This window comes from Idiotropiscis lumnitzeri, chromosome 18 (genome assembly GCF_059441095.1).
Source record: "Idiotropiscis lumnitzeri isolate Australia: NSW breed Sydney's pygmy pipehorse chromosome 18, RoL_Ilum_1.0, whole genome shotgun sequence".
Lineage (NCBI taxonomy): Eukaryota > Metazoa > Chordata > Actinopteri > Syngnathiformes > Syngnathidae > Idiotropiscis > Idiotropiscis lumnitzeri.
In genome coordinates, this window is record NC_142408.1 from 7735593 (window position 1) to 7756664 (window position 21072).

The following is a 21072-nucleotide window of genomic DNA, read 5'->3' on the forward strand; positions in this document are numbered from 1 at the left end:
TTCAAAATCTATGCCATTATCATCCTTATATTAACTTCATAATCATCATTGTTATATAGGTATTAATTAAAAAAAAAAATTACAAAAAATTGCAATAATAATTATTAATATAGGATCATAATATAGAGCAGTTTTCAACACACTGACAAAGAAAAGTACAGAAAATCCTTTTTTTTTTTTTCATTTTTACACATTCATATGAATTATTATTGGAATAATACTACATATGTAAATGAAAAAGTGTTTATTATTTCTTATATTATTTTTAAGAATGAAAGACACTGTCAAAAATATATGAATTTAAAAACAGTTACTAAACTTGTCGTTCTGAAATTAGCTGCACTTTATTCCATTGTGGCAATTTGGGTGCACATTTTGAATGCAAAGCACTCAAGAAACCGAACCGCTTGTCCACCTGGCCGCCTCGATGCTTTTAGCAAATAAGTCGACTTGAAAGACATAATTAAAAGATGCGCCCTTTCTTTGTTGCAACTTTAGAATAGTAACAAACCTTCAATGCAGCAAAGGCTTCGTCTTCACATTGAGGAACCACAAAAGACATGAGAGAGGACAAGTAAGAACACACTGAAGCTCCCTTTGACAGCCACATCAAACAGCTGCAGCTCTTGTTAGTCCTAAAAAGCTTTTGGGACCAGTTTTTCTCCCATAAAAAAAATAAAGGCAAACCTCATTTATGTCATTTGAAAAGTACTGAGAAAATTCACATCTTTCAGACGAATACAGTGGAACCACAGGAATAGCGACCGAGCCGACCCAGAGTAAAAATCCATGTATAATTGGCGCTCTTTATAATTACACTAACCCAAACCCTAGTTGGAAAAAAAAGTGAGATTTTATTTTATTTATTTTTTTTTTAACCAACCCCGTCTTTTGCTGAAAACGCCTATTGACAGTATACTTCCGCTTAGTCAGAAATTTGGGGGGATTAAAAAAAATTCTATCTTTTTGTTTTCAATGCCCTTTTATAAATGGTGTCACAGATGCGCAGATATTTTGCAATTCACAGTCCGACATCAAATTTCACAGCCCAGTTCTTACTCCACGTGAAGTGTATTTTTATCATGGTCAATTTTGAAAACGTTTTTGTGATTTGATCTGACTGTTGATTGAGAACCGGTCCAGATGTCACTGACGGAGGACGCAGGACGGACCAGCAAAATAGGGGTAAAGTGTACATACGTATGCCGCCGTGACGATACACGGAACAATACTCCAAGACGGGTGGACAAATTACAGCCCGGGGGCCACATGCGGCCCATTAAACGTTTTAATCCGGCCCACCGAACTTGAAAAAAATTAAATGAATAAACCTTGTTAAGGTTTTATTTTCTAAATACCGAGGAGTGTCAAAGACAGAATTTGGCGTTGGTTTTTAACAGTCAATAAGATTCTAAGTCAAGTCACCACCGATTTCGGCACAGCCCTAATATATACATATACATAGACATTGTATAAAAGAAGTGGAATACATCTCGTCCCACATCGAGGTCAACTCCACTGACCGTCACTGTTGTCTGGTTTTCATCTGTAGTCAATGTGGAATTTCACTTACTTCCACTTTAAAATGAGCATGAGTGTATTTCTTTTCCATTGGAAATGTGCACAAATAAACGTCAACGGGCTATTTGTGTTTGGAAAATACACATTGTGACTTCTTAAATTGAGTTTAAAAATTCTATCAAACCATATAGAGTAGCGATTGTGCCATCGGGATATAATTTTCTGCGTCCACAGAGATCCCGTTATAAAGATGAGATTGCAGGATCAGTCGTGCCAAGGACAGCACCATAAATCCGCCAACACAGCGCCCCCGTTGGATAGCTACCACAACCGCGCCCGTTCGCTGGAGTTGGACATACACTTTCTGTATTGTCACATCAAGGTGTCGGTTTCATCGAAGGCTGCGATTTTGCGATTACTGTTATTACACAAAAACGCACACACACACACAGGCAATTACTGATGTATGTCATTGTCTACATTTTGCAGTCCAGATCCACTTTTTGGTAGACCACCTGGTCATGTAACACTTAGAGCGACAATGGTAGTGCAAATTGGTTCCAAAATGGAGTGCAATCCCTTCCAGGAAGTGGAAAATTTGCTTCAATGTCAAAATTGACAGGGGGTCTATTATGGAAATGAGACTTTTATATGGGTTGTGTACAAAGAGCTGAGTCTCCAGAGTATATAAATTCTTAAAAAAAATACGTAAAACAAAAACAAAGTCTGTATTAAAGAAAAGAATAGATGAATGAAATGTATCATTGTACTTCTCAAGTTGCCACTGTGGAACATCTACAATCAAATATTCAACCCAACCATATTATTTCCTCTAACAAAAGTCTGCTAACTTCATGCTAACATATTTGATAATGCCGAATACCAATGATGGGCTAACGGAATCACTTTAACACAACACGGAGCAAGAACACATACAAACATTCATTTTTGTTCCTGTACTATACACTTAATGGTGGTTAGTTGGGGACCTTCTCTGCTTCCTCTTCTCATTAATCAAACTATCTTTTCCTGTAGAGCTCAGTGCTGCCAGGTATGTGACAGACATACACTGAAGACATGCAACTCTGAATTCTCACTAGCCTGTATACTGTACAAAGGCATAAAAATCTGCGATACAGATTGTCGTTCTGCAGTATGAGTCATGTGTCATTTCCCGAGCGTGTGCATCTGTCGGACTTCCTGTCAACGTTGGCTTATGCTAATATTTTTGCACTGGCCTGCGGATGATGGAACCCTATGAGATGGTTAGCAGATGTCTCCATCATGCGAGAGTTCAAAAGTAGCTGCAGCGTAGCCACAACGGGGACAAGTCTTTAATGATAACATGAGAGGTTGACCCATTATGGCTTTGATCAATCAGCGTGCCTGCTGAGGGATGGCTGGATTCTGTTGGACTTGGGAAGACAAGTCAGTGACACTGGCCAGAGCATTGTCAAACTCAACATGTGCGCCATTTCACTGTAGAACAGTACAGTGTTCCCCGCTATCCTCTATCTCGCGGTTTAACTTAAAGCCGCTGACATATTGTGTGAGTGTGTGTGTGTATGTTAAGCAATTGTCTTTTTAATAGGTTTCGTTGAGAGAAACTCATAACATTAACGTTATTACATCTGTTATTCTTTAGCTATCAAGTCATCACTAATTTCCGTTCCCTAATCAAAAAATATATAACCTTATCTTGTCAGTGAAAAAAGGGCTGTCTTGGATTTGTCTTCCTTTAAGGTCAATCAACTGTCCCTTTAAGAAAAGACATAAATGCTGGACGTTGCAGTTACTCAATTTCTCCAGCAGATGGTGACGTTTCAAATCTTTTCATCCCGTCGACTCGTGAGAGATGAGTAACCATACATCAGCACAGTGATGTTGTCGTTTTTTTTTATTATTAGTATTACAATTGAGGTAAATAACATTTTTCGCTAGGGTGTACTGGGAGTAGATGTCCGAAAACGTAAATTAACAATTCATTTCGATCCCCGAGACGTTTACATTTTTAAGTTTAATAGAAATTAATTCAAGCAAATTCAATTGAATAAAATTCAATATATTTTCATCGTAGCATTGGGTACGGTTGGAAGATAGAATGGCAAAGATAAGGAACATTTTTTTTCTTTTTGAAAGTGGTATATAATTGAATGTTAGAAAATGCGGAAATGGACACGATGCACACGACAGTAAGGCGTTTGGGCTATAAAGAGGCGTTCTTATCAACCACGAGGACTTGTCATGAACAGCAGTGTTGAAAAATAATTTCATTTTATGCGTTATTCTCAAACGCAGTCTGGAAATTTCATGTCATGCAAATAACTTTACCACGTGACCGCGAATAAACTTCATTGGTTTACTTGAAGCTCCACGGTCAGAACCAGTTTGTTTCAGCCAATCAGAAAATGGCGATGGAGCAGTGAAATTTGCATTTTGGCGTCTACCCAACTCCAAGCGTTCCACTCTACATTTCACGATTCAGTTCAAGTAACTAACATCATGCATATCAGTAGTTTGAGTAAATGCAGCCCCTCATTAGATCAAATGTGTGGTCCTGAAAAGGACCTTTGGTTGTTTTGTTGAGTGTAGGTTAACCGCCGAAGCCGTACAAAGTACGTCCCTGCCGCTTCAGAGCATATACCACATCCATGGCAGTAACGGTCTTCCTCTTTGCGTGCTCGGTGTAGGTGACGGCATCACGGATGACGTTCTCCAGGAACACCTTGAGCACACCGCGAGTCTCTTCGTAGATGAGACCGGAGATACGCTTGACTCCGCCGCGGCGAGCCAGACGGCGAATAGCAGGCTTAGTAATCCCCTGGATGTTATCGCGGAGAACTTTCCGGTGACGTTTGGCACCACCTTTGCCCAAACCTTTTCCACCTTTGCCTCTTCCAGACATGATTTCTGCTGTAACAGAGTTGCAATACCGCGTACAACGTCCGGGTCCGTTTTATAAATCAAGACTGCGGACCTGAGAGAGGACAGCTGACTCAACGTGACGTGTTACGTCACATAGCAGCCCTTCCCCCATACCTCCACCAAACTGAATTTGACCTTCTTTGTTACTTTTTGTAAAAATCAAGAACCTTATTTGAGTAATCTCACAATTACAAGGTAAGGGGGGAACTACAATAAAAAATTCAAACAAAAAACTAGTTCGCAAAATTAACATTTACAAAAATTCCATGGTAGGCAAAGAGTCCTCATCAAAGGCAAATCAAAGTTAAAAGACAAATCCAAAACACCAACTTGTTAGAAGCGACAGAAAGTCAATTATCAATTACAGTATTTGAACGTGAGTCTCTTTGTTTCATTTTAAATTCATATTGTTTCATAGGGCCTATTGAGTGAGTTTGATACATTTATGTTCTTTGTTTCCCTGTTAACACTAAGAGGTTTTCATATGTGAACAATCAGATGAGTCGTGCTTATTTATTTTAAATAAAGGTTGGCATGATGATTTACACAAACAGATTATTAGTTATATCGAATGAAATCTTGCTAGTTTTAATGGCTTCGAATTTATGAGGTAGTGGTCTGCGATGCTGCGTATCGCAATGCTGTGAAAAACACGTCCAATTTTATGTTTTTATGTTCACACTAACGGGATGTTATAATTCAGGAACTCAGGTATTCGCAAAAAAGGGGAACAATTTAAAATTCATACTACATTCACCTACTATTTCTACATAAACATCGGCTCCTGTATTTCTATATTTTGACAAACGTGATTTAGAAAATGAATTATGTTAGGAAGATGTTTGGTGGTTTAGAATAATTGGATAATGTGACAACGGTAATTTGGTGAGATTTCCTGTCGAAACTAACCTAAATTGATTGAAAATGAAACGTAGAAATTGTCATTTTTGATGCGACACCCAGCCTTGAGTTTGAGAACACGTGATAAACATGAATATTTGTTCCAGTTACAGTACAAATATAGCTTTATTCTAAATCAAAGAACAGTACTCTTTAAGAAACACGTGGTTGGCTCTTAAAAGAGCCGTATGGGGGATTGTGGTCAACGCCTCGAGCTTTATTTGGATTTCACTGCCTTCTCAGTCTTCTTTGGCAAAAGCACGGCCTGGATGTTTGGCAACACGCCGCCCTGAGCGATCGTGACGCCGCCAAGCAGCTTGTTGAGCTCCTCATCGTTGCGGACCGCCAGCTGCAGATGACGAGGAATGATTCTGGTCTTCTTGTTGTCGCGGGCCGCATTGCCGGCCAACTCCAAGATCTCAGCGGTCAAGTATTCGAGGACGGCCGCCAGGTAGACAGGGGCGCCGGCACCGATTCGTTCACCATAATTGCCCTTACGCAGGAGCCTATGGACACGACCCACTGGAAACTGCAGACCAGCCCTAGATGAACGAGTCTTTGCCTTGGCTCTTGCTTTGCCGCCGGTTTTTCCACGTCCAGACATCGTTGTCGCGTATATTTAGTTCAATGTGTTGTAGACACAGTGTTACGGTTTTCGGAGCCGCATTTATATACAGGCCGTTGCTGCTCACTGATTGGTTAGCTGATGCGGGGAATTGGTTGTCCAACCAGCAACGAGCACCAGCCCTTCGTAGAATTTCCCCTTCCCTTTTCAAAAGGTGTGACGTCAATCCTTTATGCGGAAAATGTGTACGATACGAACCGACGTTTCAACGCAATAAACAATTTACACGAATTCACCGTGTTAAAAAATAAATTGCTTGTTTAATGCCCTTTAAACTCGCAAACATTAAAGTTAACATGCCGTGCATATTTATTTAACAGGGGTTGCTGGATATGTCTGGCTTCATCTAATTTGCAGTCTTAATTTCAGGCTTTTAGATAGAATGAAAGCATATAGTATAGTAACTTTGATGCAAATAATAAATAGCATGAATCATACGGCGAATCGCCTTGTACAATAGTGTATGGGTGTCTTTTCAATTTAGTGATAGACAAAAAGCAAAGGAGAAGAAATAATTTGATTAAAATGAATTACAGTCGCTGGCTTGCTTGGTTCTGTGCCGGTTCTGAAGTTAATGTTAGCTAGCCTAGAATCAACATGCTCTGGCTGGCTGCCATTATAATTCATTGTTAGCCAACAGCATTTCATAATAAAACTTGTGGCCTACATGAGGTAATTTTCATATTACATGATCAATAACAGTGATGATGTATCCATGATGAATTTTATTTTGGTTTGTGTTTTTGCATGAACCCTTGCACTGTATTAATTTTTGGTTTGTATTGATGTTTTATGTTCAAATAAAGCTCTTTAAAAAGGAGGAGGTTGTGAAAATGTTTATTGTGTTATCACTCCACAGTGATGTAAGTGCATCACATAATGTGAGGCTTTTATTTTTCACATCTCGCCCCACTGATGTAAATGTTTATCTTTTCAGACTTGCATTTCTTAAGATGTTTTACATACTGTACATGTTCAATCAAAACAATATCATTAATGACCCACTATGAATGCTTTGGTCTTTATTCTGGGAGGTTGGGCAAGACGCTGGTCCAAAAATGTACATAACGCATCCTCATCTTCTGTCTTACATAGTTCTTATCCATCTTATTATTGATCTCCAGGTATTGGTGTCCATTGGTAAATTTAGGCCAGGTGGTCGGTACGCTCAAATCTCCTTTGTTAGGATCTCTGTGGACATGACAAAAACAACACAAGTAAATTCATGTGGAGATCTATTGATGTTGATTTTTCATAAATTTTTGGGGGGGGTATTTTGATGTCAAGAAGTATACCCAGTTTTTGCAAAGTTGGTCCAATAAGCAATCATGTAGCGAGCAAGATCACGGTGGCGAGGCCAGTATCCCAGCGGTGTCGTGAGAGGCTTTCCAAAGACATACTGCAGGTCATCAGCGTGGTCAGCACCCATCCAGCTGGGATACGGCCTACCGATTCCGGCCATACGGTTGGGCTCAGAGAAGAGATAGGAGTAGGTGCGACCAGATCTTTAATGAGACGAGATGAGAAAAATCAAAGAAGCACCCAATTGTAAACATGTCTTCACTTGGTTTGGTAGATAGTGAACAACACTTCAAATGCAAGTCCGTATTGGCACTCCCAATTGAAGTATGCTGTCAAACTAAACATAAAGACATAGAGACACATAGTTCACACATATTTTTTTGTGAAAAATAATTGATATTACTGAAGTTCATTCAGTCAGTTGTGAACTACAATGCGCGTCTTTTGTATGTGTTATACTGCCCCCACGTGGTCAAGGCGTGTACACCAAAAGGCGGAACGTATTGTAAATGTGTAAACTATAATGAGCAATAACAGGTGCTCAGCAAAAGTGTATGCTCACGTAGCATTAGCTGCATGAAGGTAAAGAGCAGCCTGTGTAGGAACCAAGAAGATGTAATCTGTTCCAACATCCACAATTGTTCTCTTAATGTCCTCCTTGCTGGGATTGGTTGCCCATGTGGAAGTGTATGTGGAGTATGCTTCATCCAGACCAGCCTTGCCCTTGTCCTTGGTGTACGTAGCCAGCAGCCTCTTCATGTCATCACTAGCATTAAAACAAAGTTAGAGGGAAAGTCATCTTATCCAGTGTGATGTCACTTAAAGCAATACAACTGCAGCCAGAGGTCCAGAACTATTTGGACAGTGACAGAGAGTTTGCACGTCTTGAACACCATCACAATGGATTTGAATTAGGGGTAGAGACTTTCAGCTTTCACTGAAAAAAAGGCAATTTACCATGAATGAATTACATCCATTTTGGTAGAATATGTTTATTCAGATAACCGGAGCAAATACTTACATCGGCGTGTCTACGAGGTGGGAGTTGATTGAAGGGATATCGATTGCAGTGAAAAAATGTCCATCCATGTCATTGACTCCAGCAATGTAGTCGATCTCAGCGGCATTGTGGAATAAATTGGAAGGCGCATCGGGTAGGAAATCCCCATCAATTACAGCTGACAGGACCAAGTTGTTTACGAGGGGGGCTGAGAGGAGGGAGAAATACTCAACACAGGCAGAAAATGAGAGTAAACTACCAAAAAGTGATGTGAGGTGCGTTATTTACCATCTGGTGAGCTGGACAAATTGAGAGTGCCTGCTTTTGTGAGGAGCACAGGATCCGTCATCTTCAAACAGGCGGCCATTTTGTCATCAGTAGGACAGTTGACCTTAACCGCAATCTGAACAGAGCGGGGGGGTGAATCATCTGTCACTGTTTTACAACCGTATTAAATGATAAAAAGAAGTGTCTAGAAGTTACACTCTGAAGCACTGACAAGTCAAAGCAACGTTATGTTTACCTCCTCTGCAATCTTGCGGGGGTTCTTGATGACACCCCAGGGGCAAAGAGAAACACCACTCTGGGAGATAGCTCTCTTGATGAGGCCCTTGTTGTGGGGAGTGAGAGTCTGCGAATGGAGATGTGTCAAAATGAATCTTGACGCGTTTCATGTGCACTCCTTTATTCACTTGAGTACAAGTAGCCAGTAGCAAGCCTAAAAAAAATAAATAAAAAAAAAGCATCCCACCTGGAAGCTCACGCTGGCGCCACCGGCAGACTCCCCAAAGATTGTGATGTTGTCAGGGTCTCCTCCAAATGAGCGGATGTTTCTGTGGACCCAGGCAATGGCGGCCTGCTGATCCCAGAGACCGTAGTTACCTGACAAACAAAATTAGATGTTCGGGGATGAAAGGATTTTGAAAACTTTCCGTCAGGGGGTCCCCAACATGATGCTTGAAATTTCAAGCAACTTTGTTCGTCTGGTAGCAGTTTGCACAATAAATAACAATGAAAAAATTAAAAAAAAAAAAAAAAACAGCACATGGTACCTGGTAAACTTGCATCTCCTGTGCTGAGGAAGCCCAAAGTTCCCACTCGGTATCCCAGAGTCACGACTATGACATTTCCTCTCGCGGAAATCTCCTGCCCATCATAGAGATAATTATCCAGGAAGTTAGCACCCATCGATCCGCCAGCCAGGAAGCCGCCTCCGTAGATCCAGACCATGACGGGAAGATTGGTTGACACTAGGAAGTAAAGATCATTATTATTCATTTTACCATCTGCTGTATGGCAGAAGGGTGTCAAATGCACGGCCCAAAAAGTGGCCTTCAAGATAAATTAATTCAGCTTTAATGTGGCTTGTGGACTTAAAACTTCTTGCTTAATATCGGCTTCTCTCTACCTACCTGATCGGCCATGAGGAACCCAGATGTTAAGGTAGAGACAGTCCTCACTTCCTCTCGTGTCAGTCATGAGTACGTTCAATTGAAGGCACCTCTTTCGGTATTCATTGGCCTTCAAAACACCTGATCATAGGCAAGGTAAAGTTAGGACAATGACCTGTGAGGGGCTCAACACCCAACAGTGTTACTAGAAGACAGCAAGGGCTTTATTTTTGCAGAACTGATTTTTTTTTAGTATTCATAATGTATCTTAATTGATCTTTTTTTTTTTTTTTTTTTTAATTCTATATTCAGTCAACTCACCATCCCAACCAGGGTGACGCTGCGGTTTCTCAAACCTTCCAGGAATGTCGGCAAACGGGACCCCTTTGAAGACGTCCATATGGTGACGGAACCCAAGACGGATGTTCTCGCCTTCGACCATACCGCCCTCAGTGTACACCACTCCCAGCTAAAGACACAAATGATGATGATCATGATTTTTTTTTCCCCAGTAAAAGCTACTCCAACGTTTGATTTGATATCCTAAAACATATTCAGTAATTATTTTCTCAGGGCCCCTATGTATCAGTCAAGCTCCACTTTAACCCCGGGAGAGAAAAAAAATCCTGTCTCAGCTGACTTTGGCCAAAAGTCATATCAACATCCTGTATTAGTCACATACACACTTTATAGACTTTATACTTTGATTCGCAACTAATGATGACAAATTCAATTTACAAAATAATGATATTCGGTGACTTACAGAGGTGGCAGACACCATCTCCAGAAACACAGCAACGGTGACCAAGATCCCAAGCTTCTCCATCATGACCAAACTCAGACCGTCGATGATTGGCCACTGCACTTTTATAAAGTGGACACTCCTCCGGATCCACCTATGAACGTGGGAGTTGTTTTCTCGACATTTGCAGTGATGTGTGACAAGGGAAGTTGACACAGCTGTGTTTTTAACTCAAAATCACACTGCATAGTTAATCATCACACCCTTAGTTTTTCACAGCATCTCTCCCTACATATTTCGGTCTCAGATTATATTATTTTAATCTAAACCAAAAAATAAAGTTTAGGATGAGAAAACAGAGCAAGAATGCCAATCAGTCTTCAAACATAACAGTTCTTGCATTTTTCAATAATGATTTTATTGACTAGTTATAGACAGTGGTCAACAGCAAATTTGAATCAGAGAAGGCTTTATGAGTCCCTTTACGCCTTTTGATGGTGATTTCAAAAGTTGTCTTTACTTTTTTTTGTAGTACATCAAGTTTTTGAAATATATATATATTTTTTTTCAATTGTGACCTGTAAAATATTCTGCAATACAGATTTTACCATTATACAGTAATTTATAGCAGAAGGGGTGTGTAGACTTTTTATATGCAAGTACACACAAGGACAAAATTGTTAGTAGGCCACCCAAAAACAAAAATGGCCATTGATATATCTTAAAATAAATGCACATTTATTAAAAATAAATGACGCAAATCAGATATTGCTTTATTATTTTTTTTTTGGTTATACAATAAAATTGGCTTTGGGGGATAATGACACTTGGAGCCTTCCCTGAGAATTGTATTTTGCATTCTTCTGAGGCGTTCACTGCAAACAGATGAATTCTGTATTCTGTGCACCTGTATTTTGGTCCACTCGTCAAAAACCGTTCCAGCCTTCTCTGCTTTCTCCAGCCTGCATGTTTCAGCTCCTTCCGCATGTTCACAAGAATTTCTGCAGGATAATGTCGCAAAATACAACCAAGAAATCAAGCTAAGATCCACATTTTGTTTCCTTGGACTCTTCTGAAGTGACCTTCTATGAACCCTGATGTCAATTCTATTGAACGTCTGTGGAAGGATCTGAAACATGCAGACAGTTGGAGCAGTTCGCTCAACACGGGAGAACTAAAATACCTGTGGACAGTTTTGCAAGTCTCAGTGAGTGAGAGAAATCATTTGTTTGCTTCAAAAAGTTGCATAAAAAAAGATGAAGTTAAGTGTACAGTCAATTTCGTCTAGGTCGATTTAATTTGTGTTTTTTTTTAATACTATTTCAAGAATGGGTACAAACAATGTGGTTATCATTTACGAATATTGCAATTTTCTTTGGCCGTGTTTTCTTTATCTGAATTAAGCATTTTAAATCATACCTAACCTATAAAAAAAATGGTGTATTCGGAATATGGTGCACAATGAAAGCTTTTTTCTGTGTTGTTTTCAAGCTTTTTAATTTGCACGGAAGAAAATTCTGCATCAAGATAAATGTTTTTTGTTTTTTTTGTCACATGTAATCCAGTATTTCTGCTTCCATCTCATTTTCGCTTCCCTCCGACGGCTGGTATTCCTCGTCCTCATCTTCATCTTCTTCCTCATAATCATCATGTTCGTCATCAACGCCGTCGACTTTTGAACTCTGGGCCTCGCGTCGTGGTCGCAGGGAGCGCTTTTGCAATGCTGGTGGAGAAATATTTTTTCAACAAAAGGGCTCCAAGTTCAGTCGTTTCAAAAAACAGATGAAGAAGACATCAATTTCAAAACATTCTTGACAGGTTTCCTCAGCTTTGTGAGCCACCTTGCAAAAATGTACAACTTAGCTCAATTAGATGTCACGTCAAGGCTGTTGCGCTGAGGCTTTTTTTTTTTTTTTAAATTAATAAACATTATCTATTGGGTTTTGCATCAAGCTGACATCAACTTCAACAGACGGATGTCAGCGGCATATTAGCTTTCAATGTGTGCAAATTTCCTTACGCTCTTTTTGTGCTCGGATAACCTTCTTGACCATGGCTGAGATGATGTCTCTCAGCTTGTCCGTGGTACCCACAGGACACCAGCCATCACGCTCATCACACACTTCCTCCGCACCGTTGTTCTGCTTAATAACTTCCTGGATACTAGACACACACAGAAAAAAAAAATCTGTGAAAAAATAACCTGTGATTTGCGATACCGAGCAAGAGCATAAGGAAAATAATTGTGTTGAACAGACTAAACAAAAGCAGCGAATGCACAGCGCAGAAGTCTACCTTGGCACGAGCAAGTCACACAGCTGGTAAAACATCTGCCGGTGCAGAGGCAGCATGCCCTCTCGGAAAATATAGGATGATTCCTGCAGACATCAAAAATTGCAGAAATTAGTATCAACTTTTTCTCGTGGTACTCTTTTTAGCCACCAGAATTATAAACTTTTTCAAGCGGTAAATAATATACAAAATCCATTAGATAAATATTTAAAACAAAATGCCCCGGCCCTTCAAATCGGGAAATGGATACCATCTAAAATGAATGTCGTACAGTGATGCACTGCTCAGATGTCAACTGACCTGTAGTTGATAAGAAATTGGGACTGGATCTCTACTGGTGCTAGAAGCCTCCTGAGATGGAAGTTCTGACACACTGGCCGGAGTTGGACCTAAGAATCAAGGAAAATTAAGCGTACGTGCATGAAAAGCTCAGTTAAGAACTTGTCACCAAGGTTTTGGATAACCAATACAAACTAGCCAGTTAATTTGAAAACACACTCAATGCTTCTTACATAACTACGGTATTCAATGAATAAATGCATTTACTGACCGATCTTGTTGATTACTATTGGCAAGGTGTAGTTCAGGGTACTCCTCTTGGGTTTCACCAGAAGTTCAGAGATTACATATGCTAAAGATGCAAGAGACAAAGAGACGGAAAAGTCAAAAATTAAGACTCTAATAGACGGCATTACTGAAGCGCACACTCATATCTAAACTCCTCTACCCCCAATTGAAATGAATAGAAATGGCATTTATATTCCACTAGGGAAAATAACACTAAATTATTTTGTAATTTATTAAAAAAAAACAAAAAAACAAGATAACATTAGTAAATATAACATACAGAATTAGACCGTTTATGCATCATGTTTTGATGCTGCAATAAAATTCATTGTGCTGTTCCTTCGGTTATGCCCACCTTGTCCACCAGGAGGCAGTATAATACCGTACAGTCATGCAGACACAAACAAAGAACATACTTCTTCTACAGTAAATTAAATAAGAAGCCTCTTTTAAGAAACTTCTAAATATATATATATATATTTTACCAAGGTGATTATTACTCAGTGAGTATTGAGTATTCATTTCATTGCCACCACAAAGCGACCACATCACAAAGTTGCACTAACAAAGGAAAAGCAAAACATTTTTGGGGGAAATAACAAATTCGCCAAAAGAAAACTCTTAAGGCACCAATCGTGTTCAATAATTTAAATACAACACAACTCGATAAGAATGCAGTGCTACAAAAGGTCTTAACATTTGTCAGAAGCCAATAGCGTTTCCTACGTTGATCATCTGCATTTCCAATTGCAGCCGCTTTTATTACCTCTCTTGGTGCTACATCGCATCCTGTAGTCAAGCATCTGGTAAATCTTGGACTCAACTTGCTTTCGGGGGTCATAGCCAAACTTGACCCACAGAGTTCTCCATGGTCCAGTCACCTTGATAAGAAATGCTCTGATAGATTTTAGTTGATCACATTACTAGCATCTAACACAGGACTTTACTGTTTTACAATTTTGGGATGACACCAAGTATAACTAGTTTATAACGGAAATAACATGGAAACAACTCGGTGCGACAAATTGAGAGAAATGAAATTTAATCCACTCAGTTTGTGACTCAAAGGGTATGAACTTGAAAAGTTTCTGTATCAACTTGCAGGTTTGTACATTTAGACGATGCAATTTCCAAAAGGCTGAAATGCTGAAGCTATGGTGAAATGCTGAGGAATGAATGTTGGATTTGGGGAAAACTGGGTATTTTGGGAATGAGAAAAATAAATGCAAAAATGTCGGCACAATTTTTGTCAAGCCTTTCAAAATTTCCCTTGACACATTTTCCATCTCCTGCAAAGATTTAGACACCTTTAGTTTTCATTAAAGCATGTTTCACTGATAAAACACGCATATCGCATACAAGAAGAAATACCCCTAAAATAGCAACATTGCAAACACTCCCAAAGAAAGTTTTTTTTGGGAAGACTCCATTCAAAAGAATACAGTATAAATAATCAATTGTGGATATAAGTGAAATACAAAAGACTTCATTGTTGTTCGTCTTTCACCCGTCTACCTGAGGGTGACTGTGGGCAAAAAAAATAAAAGTGTTCAATGATGTTTATTCTTTATCAGGCACACAGAGTCCAGTTTGAACTCACCATGTAGTACGCCAAGACAGGCAGGAGCCTTTTGAGTTTGTCTGGGTGGATGTTAAGGTTGGCCTTGACAGCATTCCGTGACCAGATGGGCCGGCTCTCAAACATCTAAAAACAAAATTTGGTTTAGAGATAAGATAAAAAAGTCCAGCAGAATTATGGAAAGTTATGCCTGTTTGACATTGTATAATATTGCTAAACCAAGGTCACTGATGGCGGCATGGTGCACTCGACTGACTTTCATGCAGACAGCTTAAGAACTCACTGAAAGTGGCAATGGTTAGTGGAAAATTTATATATATATATATATATATATATATATATATAAAAATATAAAATGTTGACGAAATTCTATTTCCTGACCCCTTAAAATCCTTCTTGAGGATTATCATCTAACACGTGAATATCTCAAGTGGCTTATTTATTTTATACTTTTAATTGTTTCTTTGGAATTATCCACTGCACAGTTTTGACGTGATGCCATGAAAATGATCATTCCTCACACGAGTGTATAACTTGTCAATCAGTAGGCAGATGGGCAACATCATTTCAAACATACCGCAACTAGTTTTTCCTCAGCCTGCTTGTCATTCTCCCTCGAGCCGATATTTTGCCAATAAATCTTTGCCGCCTCCAGTGCTTCGGTAGGAACAACAGGATCAGTGTAGCTGACGAAAATGGCATTGTGGGGCCGACGGGGTCTGATCAAACCAATGAAACTTGTCTTGCTCGCGACATCCGCTTGTCTGCACAAACAAACGAGGACAAGTAGAATAAAGACGATTTCTGATCCTCTTTTGTCAATGTAGTTACAAAAAAAAAAAAACAGAAAAATGGGTCAACAGATTTAAACTATTTAGACGAGCAAAAGATGTAAAGAAGAGGTCAATTTATCCACACAAGGCACTCACTGTTTTTGAGGAACATCAGCTCGATAGAAATAATCAACTGAAGTGTCGAGACGAGAGAAGATGGCCGGGGGAAGGAAAGACGGCATGGGCTGCTTAAAAAATTCTTCCTTCTCAGGTTTCCGAAGGATAATTTTGTCATACAAAGATGTGCGTTTTCCATCCTGACAATGCATCGCAAGGCACTGATAGTCTGCCATCCCTGGAAGAGACAAAGATCACTTCCTCAACGTCAATTGTTGACATGAATACCTTCATTGAATCAGCGGACTATTTAAGGACAGCCAAGCCGACAACTCACAGTCAGATTATTTGCCTTGCTCTTAACTCTGTCTCCCAAGTGTGTGACTCCTCTAGATGTTCATGTATGCCCGTTTTCACTCGCCTCGTTTATGTTGAAGATATTTTGGTTGTTAGTTATTGTCTTGGTTTGTATCATATGCGTTTTGGGTTTCCTTGCATTTTTATGAGAAGCGATTTTTGTTCTTTTTTTTTTGTCTCACTCATCCTGGTTTCTTGCAACCATTGTCATTTGTTGTACTTAGTCTGCCTTGTGCATATTTTTGTATAAATAAATTCTATTCGTCAATTCTCATCAAAGTCTGCAATTTGGGGACTCCAGTCCTCCAAGAATCCTGCAAATTCCTGACATAGCTAACCTCTCACAAAATTATTTCAATAACTGCATTAATAAACTTACAATTTTAATTAAAAAAGGTTAATATATTTTTATATTTTCTAATTTTTATTGTATTTCTCTAGCTCTAAGAGGCGAGAGTGCCACAATGTAAACGTAAAAGGGTAAGGATTTACAATCACACCTTGAAATTTGTATGTTGTTCCAATGACTCCAAGTACTTCCATGTTGATCTCAGCAACTTTGGAGTCTCTTTTCCGGACTCTCCTTCGTACACGCAGGAGAAGGTTATTTGACGAGAAGCGGTTTCCGCAAACAGAATGACAGAAAGGGTCCTGAGGTCGGTAGCGCAGCTCGAGCCGCAGATTCGGTTGAGTGAAGGCCTATGAAATGGGAAAAATAATCACCCAAAAATAAAAAACTGTTTTATAATCCTTTTGACTTCACGGAAGTTGTCTTGAATCTAAATAAATAAATCACTAACAATGCCATCCGAATTTAAAATTTAAAGACGCTTTCAAATTGGGATTCGGAGAGTCCCACGCCCCCCCCAAAAAAAAATGAGAAAAGAAACTTACATTTTGTGCACGTAGAAAAAAAAAGTATTCAATGCTTGAGTTCAGCTCATGAAAAATGCGAGCGAAAACGGAATGCGGGTATTAAACCTGATTTGTCTTCGGTAATGTTTTGTGGTCTTTTCGTTTGCATCACTTGAACACATGCAAAATGCGTTTCGCTCATTCCATAGTTCTTATTAACTTACTTTAGACACTGCTTTTTCACCGCCAAGAGTATCTAGCATCTTGTCCACACTGGAAACTACCCCTGGATATTCCACGCAAACCAGTTTGTTTTCCCGCAGCGTCAACGTCGACGAGCTGCCAGGCACAATGTCATGTTCATTCTCACTGGAAAACGTCAGTTCCCTCAGCGTGAACCCCAAATTTAAATCTTTGGGATCCTCCATCATTAATAATGAATTCTCTCTCTCTATATGTGTGTGTGTATAATGTGATGTAAATAGCCAGCCAAAGTGTAACACAAGAAACAACGCGAATCAGGCGGAAATCTCTTTTTGCAGCTTCAACCTGGCATGCTTGCAGAGCAACAGCAAAATAATTCCGGCTAGAAACGCTTATATATGCTCTTCCATTGTTCCGAGAGCAATGTTATTTCGATAAATCACGAAGGACATTATTTTTAGTTGATTTGGGTTTTCATTTGATTATATATTTGTGTGTGTGCGTGTGTGTGAACGCGCGCGCACGTGAGTTTCTAGGGGTATTGTAATATAATTGTTTCTCACAAACTAAAATATTATTTTAGTTTGATTGATTTATTTATTTAAAATAAAACTATTTTCGCGTAGAAAAGTTTATAATCTACACACATTTAATTCATTGACATTTAAAATTGACAGGGTGGAACGGTGGGCGATGACCTCACAGTGCAGAGTTGTAGCGTTCGATTCCCGTCTTCCAGTGTGGAGTTTGCATGCTCTCCCCGTGCCTGTGTGGGTTTTCTCTGGGTACTCCGGTTTCCACAACATGCATGCCAGGTTGGTTGGACACTCTCAATAGACCCCTGGTTTGATTGTGAGCGTTTGTCTGTGTGTGCCCTGCAATTGGCTGGCAACCAGTTCAGGGTGTACCCGCCTAAAGCCCGAAAACAGCTGGGATGGGCTCCAGCACCCCCTCGTGACCCCTGTGAGGAGAAGCGGTTCAGATCATGGATGGATGGATTAAAATTGTCAGTTTAACAGAACATCGACCTGAAAGACGAATCGTTGCTTCACATCTGGCCACACGATGGCGATATAAACCTTTAAAAAAAATTAACGACCCGCTCCGATTATTGACTACAACGGTGTCAGTTATAATTATTTTGGATGTATTATATTAAACTGTTACTCATTTACGAATGTATATTTATCAATAGATCTGTGACATCTGCAATAATACAAAGAAAGACGAGATTGGTTTGGAGACAAGTATAAATGCATTAAAATATATATATCAAGTGCGCTTTGAGGCAAGAATATACATAAAGTGAATAGCTAATAATAAATCATTGAGTAAATACAACAATAAATAATAATCTAGGTGTGCTTATTTCACTCACTATACTGCTGGCTATTCTCAAAGACATTGAATGTGCTCTTAAATTGCCTGAGAGTTTCCATCACCTATTGACAGAAGAACTTCAGAAAAGAGGATTTGTGGTCTGTCCCTCACGGAATCTGTCAATACACTCATATCCCTTTAGAGAAGAACGGAAACAGTTGTTTCTCTGTTTACAGAGTTATTAAAATGTTCCTGCTATAAGGGAGATTATTTTAGTGGCGCTAAAGAGTTTGTTTTCATTCGAGTTGGACTTGTTTTAGTTGCCTGGGGTATTGTAAAGCTTCACATTTTGGGAAAAATCTATATCCCTCTTTTTGTTACCATCTTGCTTGAATTAGGTGAATTATACACTCACTCAAAGGCACCGGTATCAAAATCAAGGACATGGATTTTAAGTGACCTGCTAAAGCAAATCACACGTACGTACTTCTCTCGCTTGCTAGAATCAGTTTAATTTTTTGTAATGTTGAGATATTGTAATAATTTTCTTTTTTTTTTTTTTAAAAATCACCCTTTTTAAAATAACTAAATAGTTTTCGATCATTTTGTTGTGTCTATGTAATTATATGATGAGGCAATTAAACCATTTTTACGGTATAGTTTCATTGTCAACAGTTCTCGGAGGAAGACTCTACCCACAAAGTGGCCAGTGACAAAAATGAGCTTGACATCCCTGCTCTAAGGCAAAAGAAACGTGAACTATTCCTCTCAGTGACAATATACTACATTGTACTGTGATATATACCATAATTGTGACCGTTTAAATGACATTCACAACACATGTGGGTCACAAGTGGCTAAAATAAACCTGTCTTGTAATATACTTCAGTCATAATTTGAAACATTTGAAACTTCCTTAGTTTTAAATCCATGCCCAAAATGTCAACATTAAAAGTCAATAGCTTTGGAGAAATTCCAAATGACATTTTATCCAAGCTCAGCAATGTGTTTGACATTGCAGTTCCGTGCTCGTATTGACGGATTGGAGAAGGATTGGTCAAGAGGGTACCAAAGGCACTGACTGACAATCAGTTGTGTGCTGTGGTGACATGTTGATGTGATGATCTACTCTTTTAGTTTAGTTTACAAGGAAATGTTTGACACGTGTCCCTCTTTTGGTGCTATCTCTCTCAAAACCTTGTCCGCTCCTCCCTGCCTCATGGCTGGTCTGGTCCAACCGTTAAAATGTGTGGAGGCCATGATAGCATTATCAGACACACTTTGCTGCCTGCCTTTCGCTGGAAGAGCCTGTTGCACTCAGATTTCATGTTTTTTTTTTTTTTGCCCACATTTGCTTCTCAAGTGGCTCACTCCCTTATGACTCGTCTGAGCTTTTGCTTCTGAACCTGCAGCTGTCTGTTTGACAGTTGGGAAGGTAAAATGTGGTAAATCTACCCATATCTGGCGTGTGATGTTTACATGTGTCAGGTCATACAGACCAATTTGGCTCACTTAAGCAGTGCTTCCCAAGCTGAATTTTGCAGAGGCACCCATTTTGCAAAAGTATCTCACAGCACCAAAACACAAAACGATAAAATTATGAAATAAAACAGAGCCAAGGATGATTTCATCCAAATTCACTCACCAATTTTTCTTAGATTGAAATTAAACTTTATATATATATATATATATATATACATGTGTGTGTGTGTGTGTGTGTGTGTGCGCATGTGCTTTTGTGAGAGAGTGTATGTTCATGTTGAACATCATCTGTATGGTGACCAAACAGGAAGCTTGGCCATGTCATTGTTGCACTTATCTGAGGACATGCTGGACCACAACACAGTGACACAGTCCATCAAACAATATCACATCTGCACACTAATGTGAGTCCAGCAGACATGATCATACAGCAACTTCCTTTGTCTACTCACATGGAGGAAATCTGCTGACAGTTTTTGTTTTTGTGTTTATTTTTAAGACTGATGAATGCAAACAAATTCCTATCAGATCACAAAAAGTGTAAAAGTGACATCAAATATGTTTTAGCAGGAGACCCCTGGTATGAACCTATCTTTGTTATGATAACCTTTTTCTCGGCTTTCCCGCTCTGCGTTCCATGAATCTGCCACCCCTCGGGCATGTGGTTGCACAAACCAGGTACTATTTGCATGGGGATCATTTGCAAGACAAATTTGCATCTAAGCTCCATCTCCTGGACTGATTCGGGTGTCTTCTTGCTTATGAAGGAGATCGGTGGCACAACATTCAAGTTGGATAAAGGTGTCTCTTTTATAAAGAACCATATGTTTGACAGAAAAAAAAACTTAATGTCTGGGTTTGTTGTCATTGCATTACCTTCTTTCAGATTTCGCTTTCTTAAATGTATAAAACAGCTTTAAACGTACGAGAAATGATGAAAGGACCGCCCTTATCTGCGGCGTCGCAAGTGGACCTTTTAGTGGCATGCAGCTGCACAGTTAGAAAGCAAATCAAGTCCAATATATTTGCATCTTTTACAACACCTGGAGGCCCAACGTGCAAATGTGAAGGGGTGTACGTTCACATTAACAGAGTTAAAAGTTAGCAAGCTTAATCTGAT

General features: G+C 39.4%; 4 protein-coding genes across 4 annotated transcripts; all 4 read right to left on the reverse strand.

Annotated features, from left to right (window-relative positions):
* Positions 1-4113: 4113 nt before the first annotated feature.
* On the reverse strand, positions 4114-4426 carry LOC148319370 (histone H4). The gene has a single exon (XM_088281731.1). The coding sequence runs from the start codon at positions 4424-4426 to the stop codon at positions 4115-4117; it is 312 nt and encodes a 103-aa protein (XP_088137857.1). The 3' UTR covers position 4114.
* Positions 4427-5453: 1027 nt separating this feature from the next.
* LOC148319371 (histone H2A) lies at positions 5454-5974 on the reverse strand. Its single transcript, XM_088280980.1, has one exon. It carries the CDS (start codon positions 5948-5950, stop codon positions 5564-5566), a length of 387 nt encoding a protein of 128 aa, XP_088137106.1. The 5' UTR covers positions 5951-5974; the 3' UTR covers positions 5454-5563.
* An 818-nt stretch (positions 5975-6792) lies between these two features.
* LOC148319372 (bile salt-activated lipase-like) lies at positions 6793-10569 on the reverse strand. Its single transcript, XM_088281726.1, has 11 exons — positions 10428-10569; positions 9986-10133; positions 9686-9805; positions 9326-9523; positions 9025-9155; positions 8797-8904; positions 8562-8676; positions 8295-8481; positions 7836-8039; positions 7267-7476; positions 6793-7162 (listed from the first exon to the last, which is right to left on the reverse strand). Exons 1-11 carry the CDS (start codon positions 10491-10493, stop codon positions 6994-6996), a joined length of 1656 nt encoding a protein of 551 aa, XP_088137852.1. The 5' UTR covers positions 10494-10569; the 3' UTR covers positions 6793-6993.
* A 532-nt stretch (positions 10570-11101) lies between these two features.
* Positions 11102-17504, reverse strand: gtf3c5 (general transcription factor IIIC, polypeptide 5). Its single transcript, XM_088281378.1, has 11 exons — positions 17171-17504; positions 16592-16790; positions 15774-15972; positions 15422-15608; positions 14866-14970; positions 14032-14146; positions 13249-13329; positions 12999-13087; positions 12702-12784; positions 12427-12569; positions 11102-12129 (listed from the first exon to the last, which is right to left on the reverse strand). Exons 1-11 carry the CDS (start codon positions 17375-17377, stop codon positions 11957-11959), a joined length of 1581 nt encoding a protein of 526 aa, XP_088137504.1. The 5' UTR covers positions 17378-17504; the 3' UTR covers positions 11102-11956.
* Between the last annotated feature and the right edge of the window lie 3568 nt (positions 17505-21072).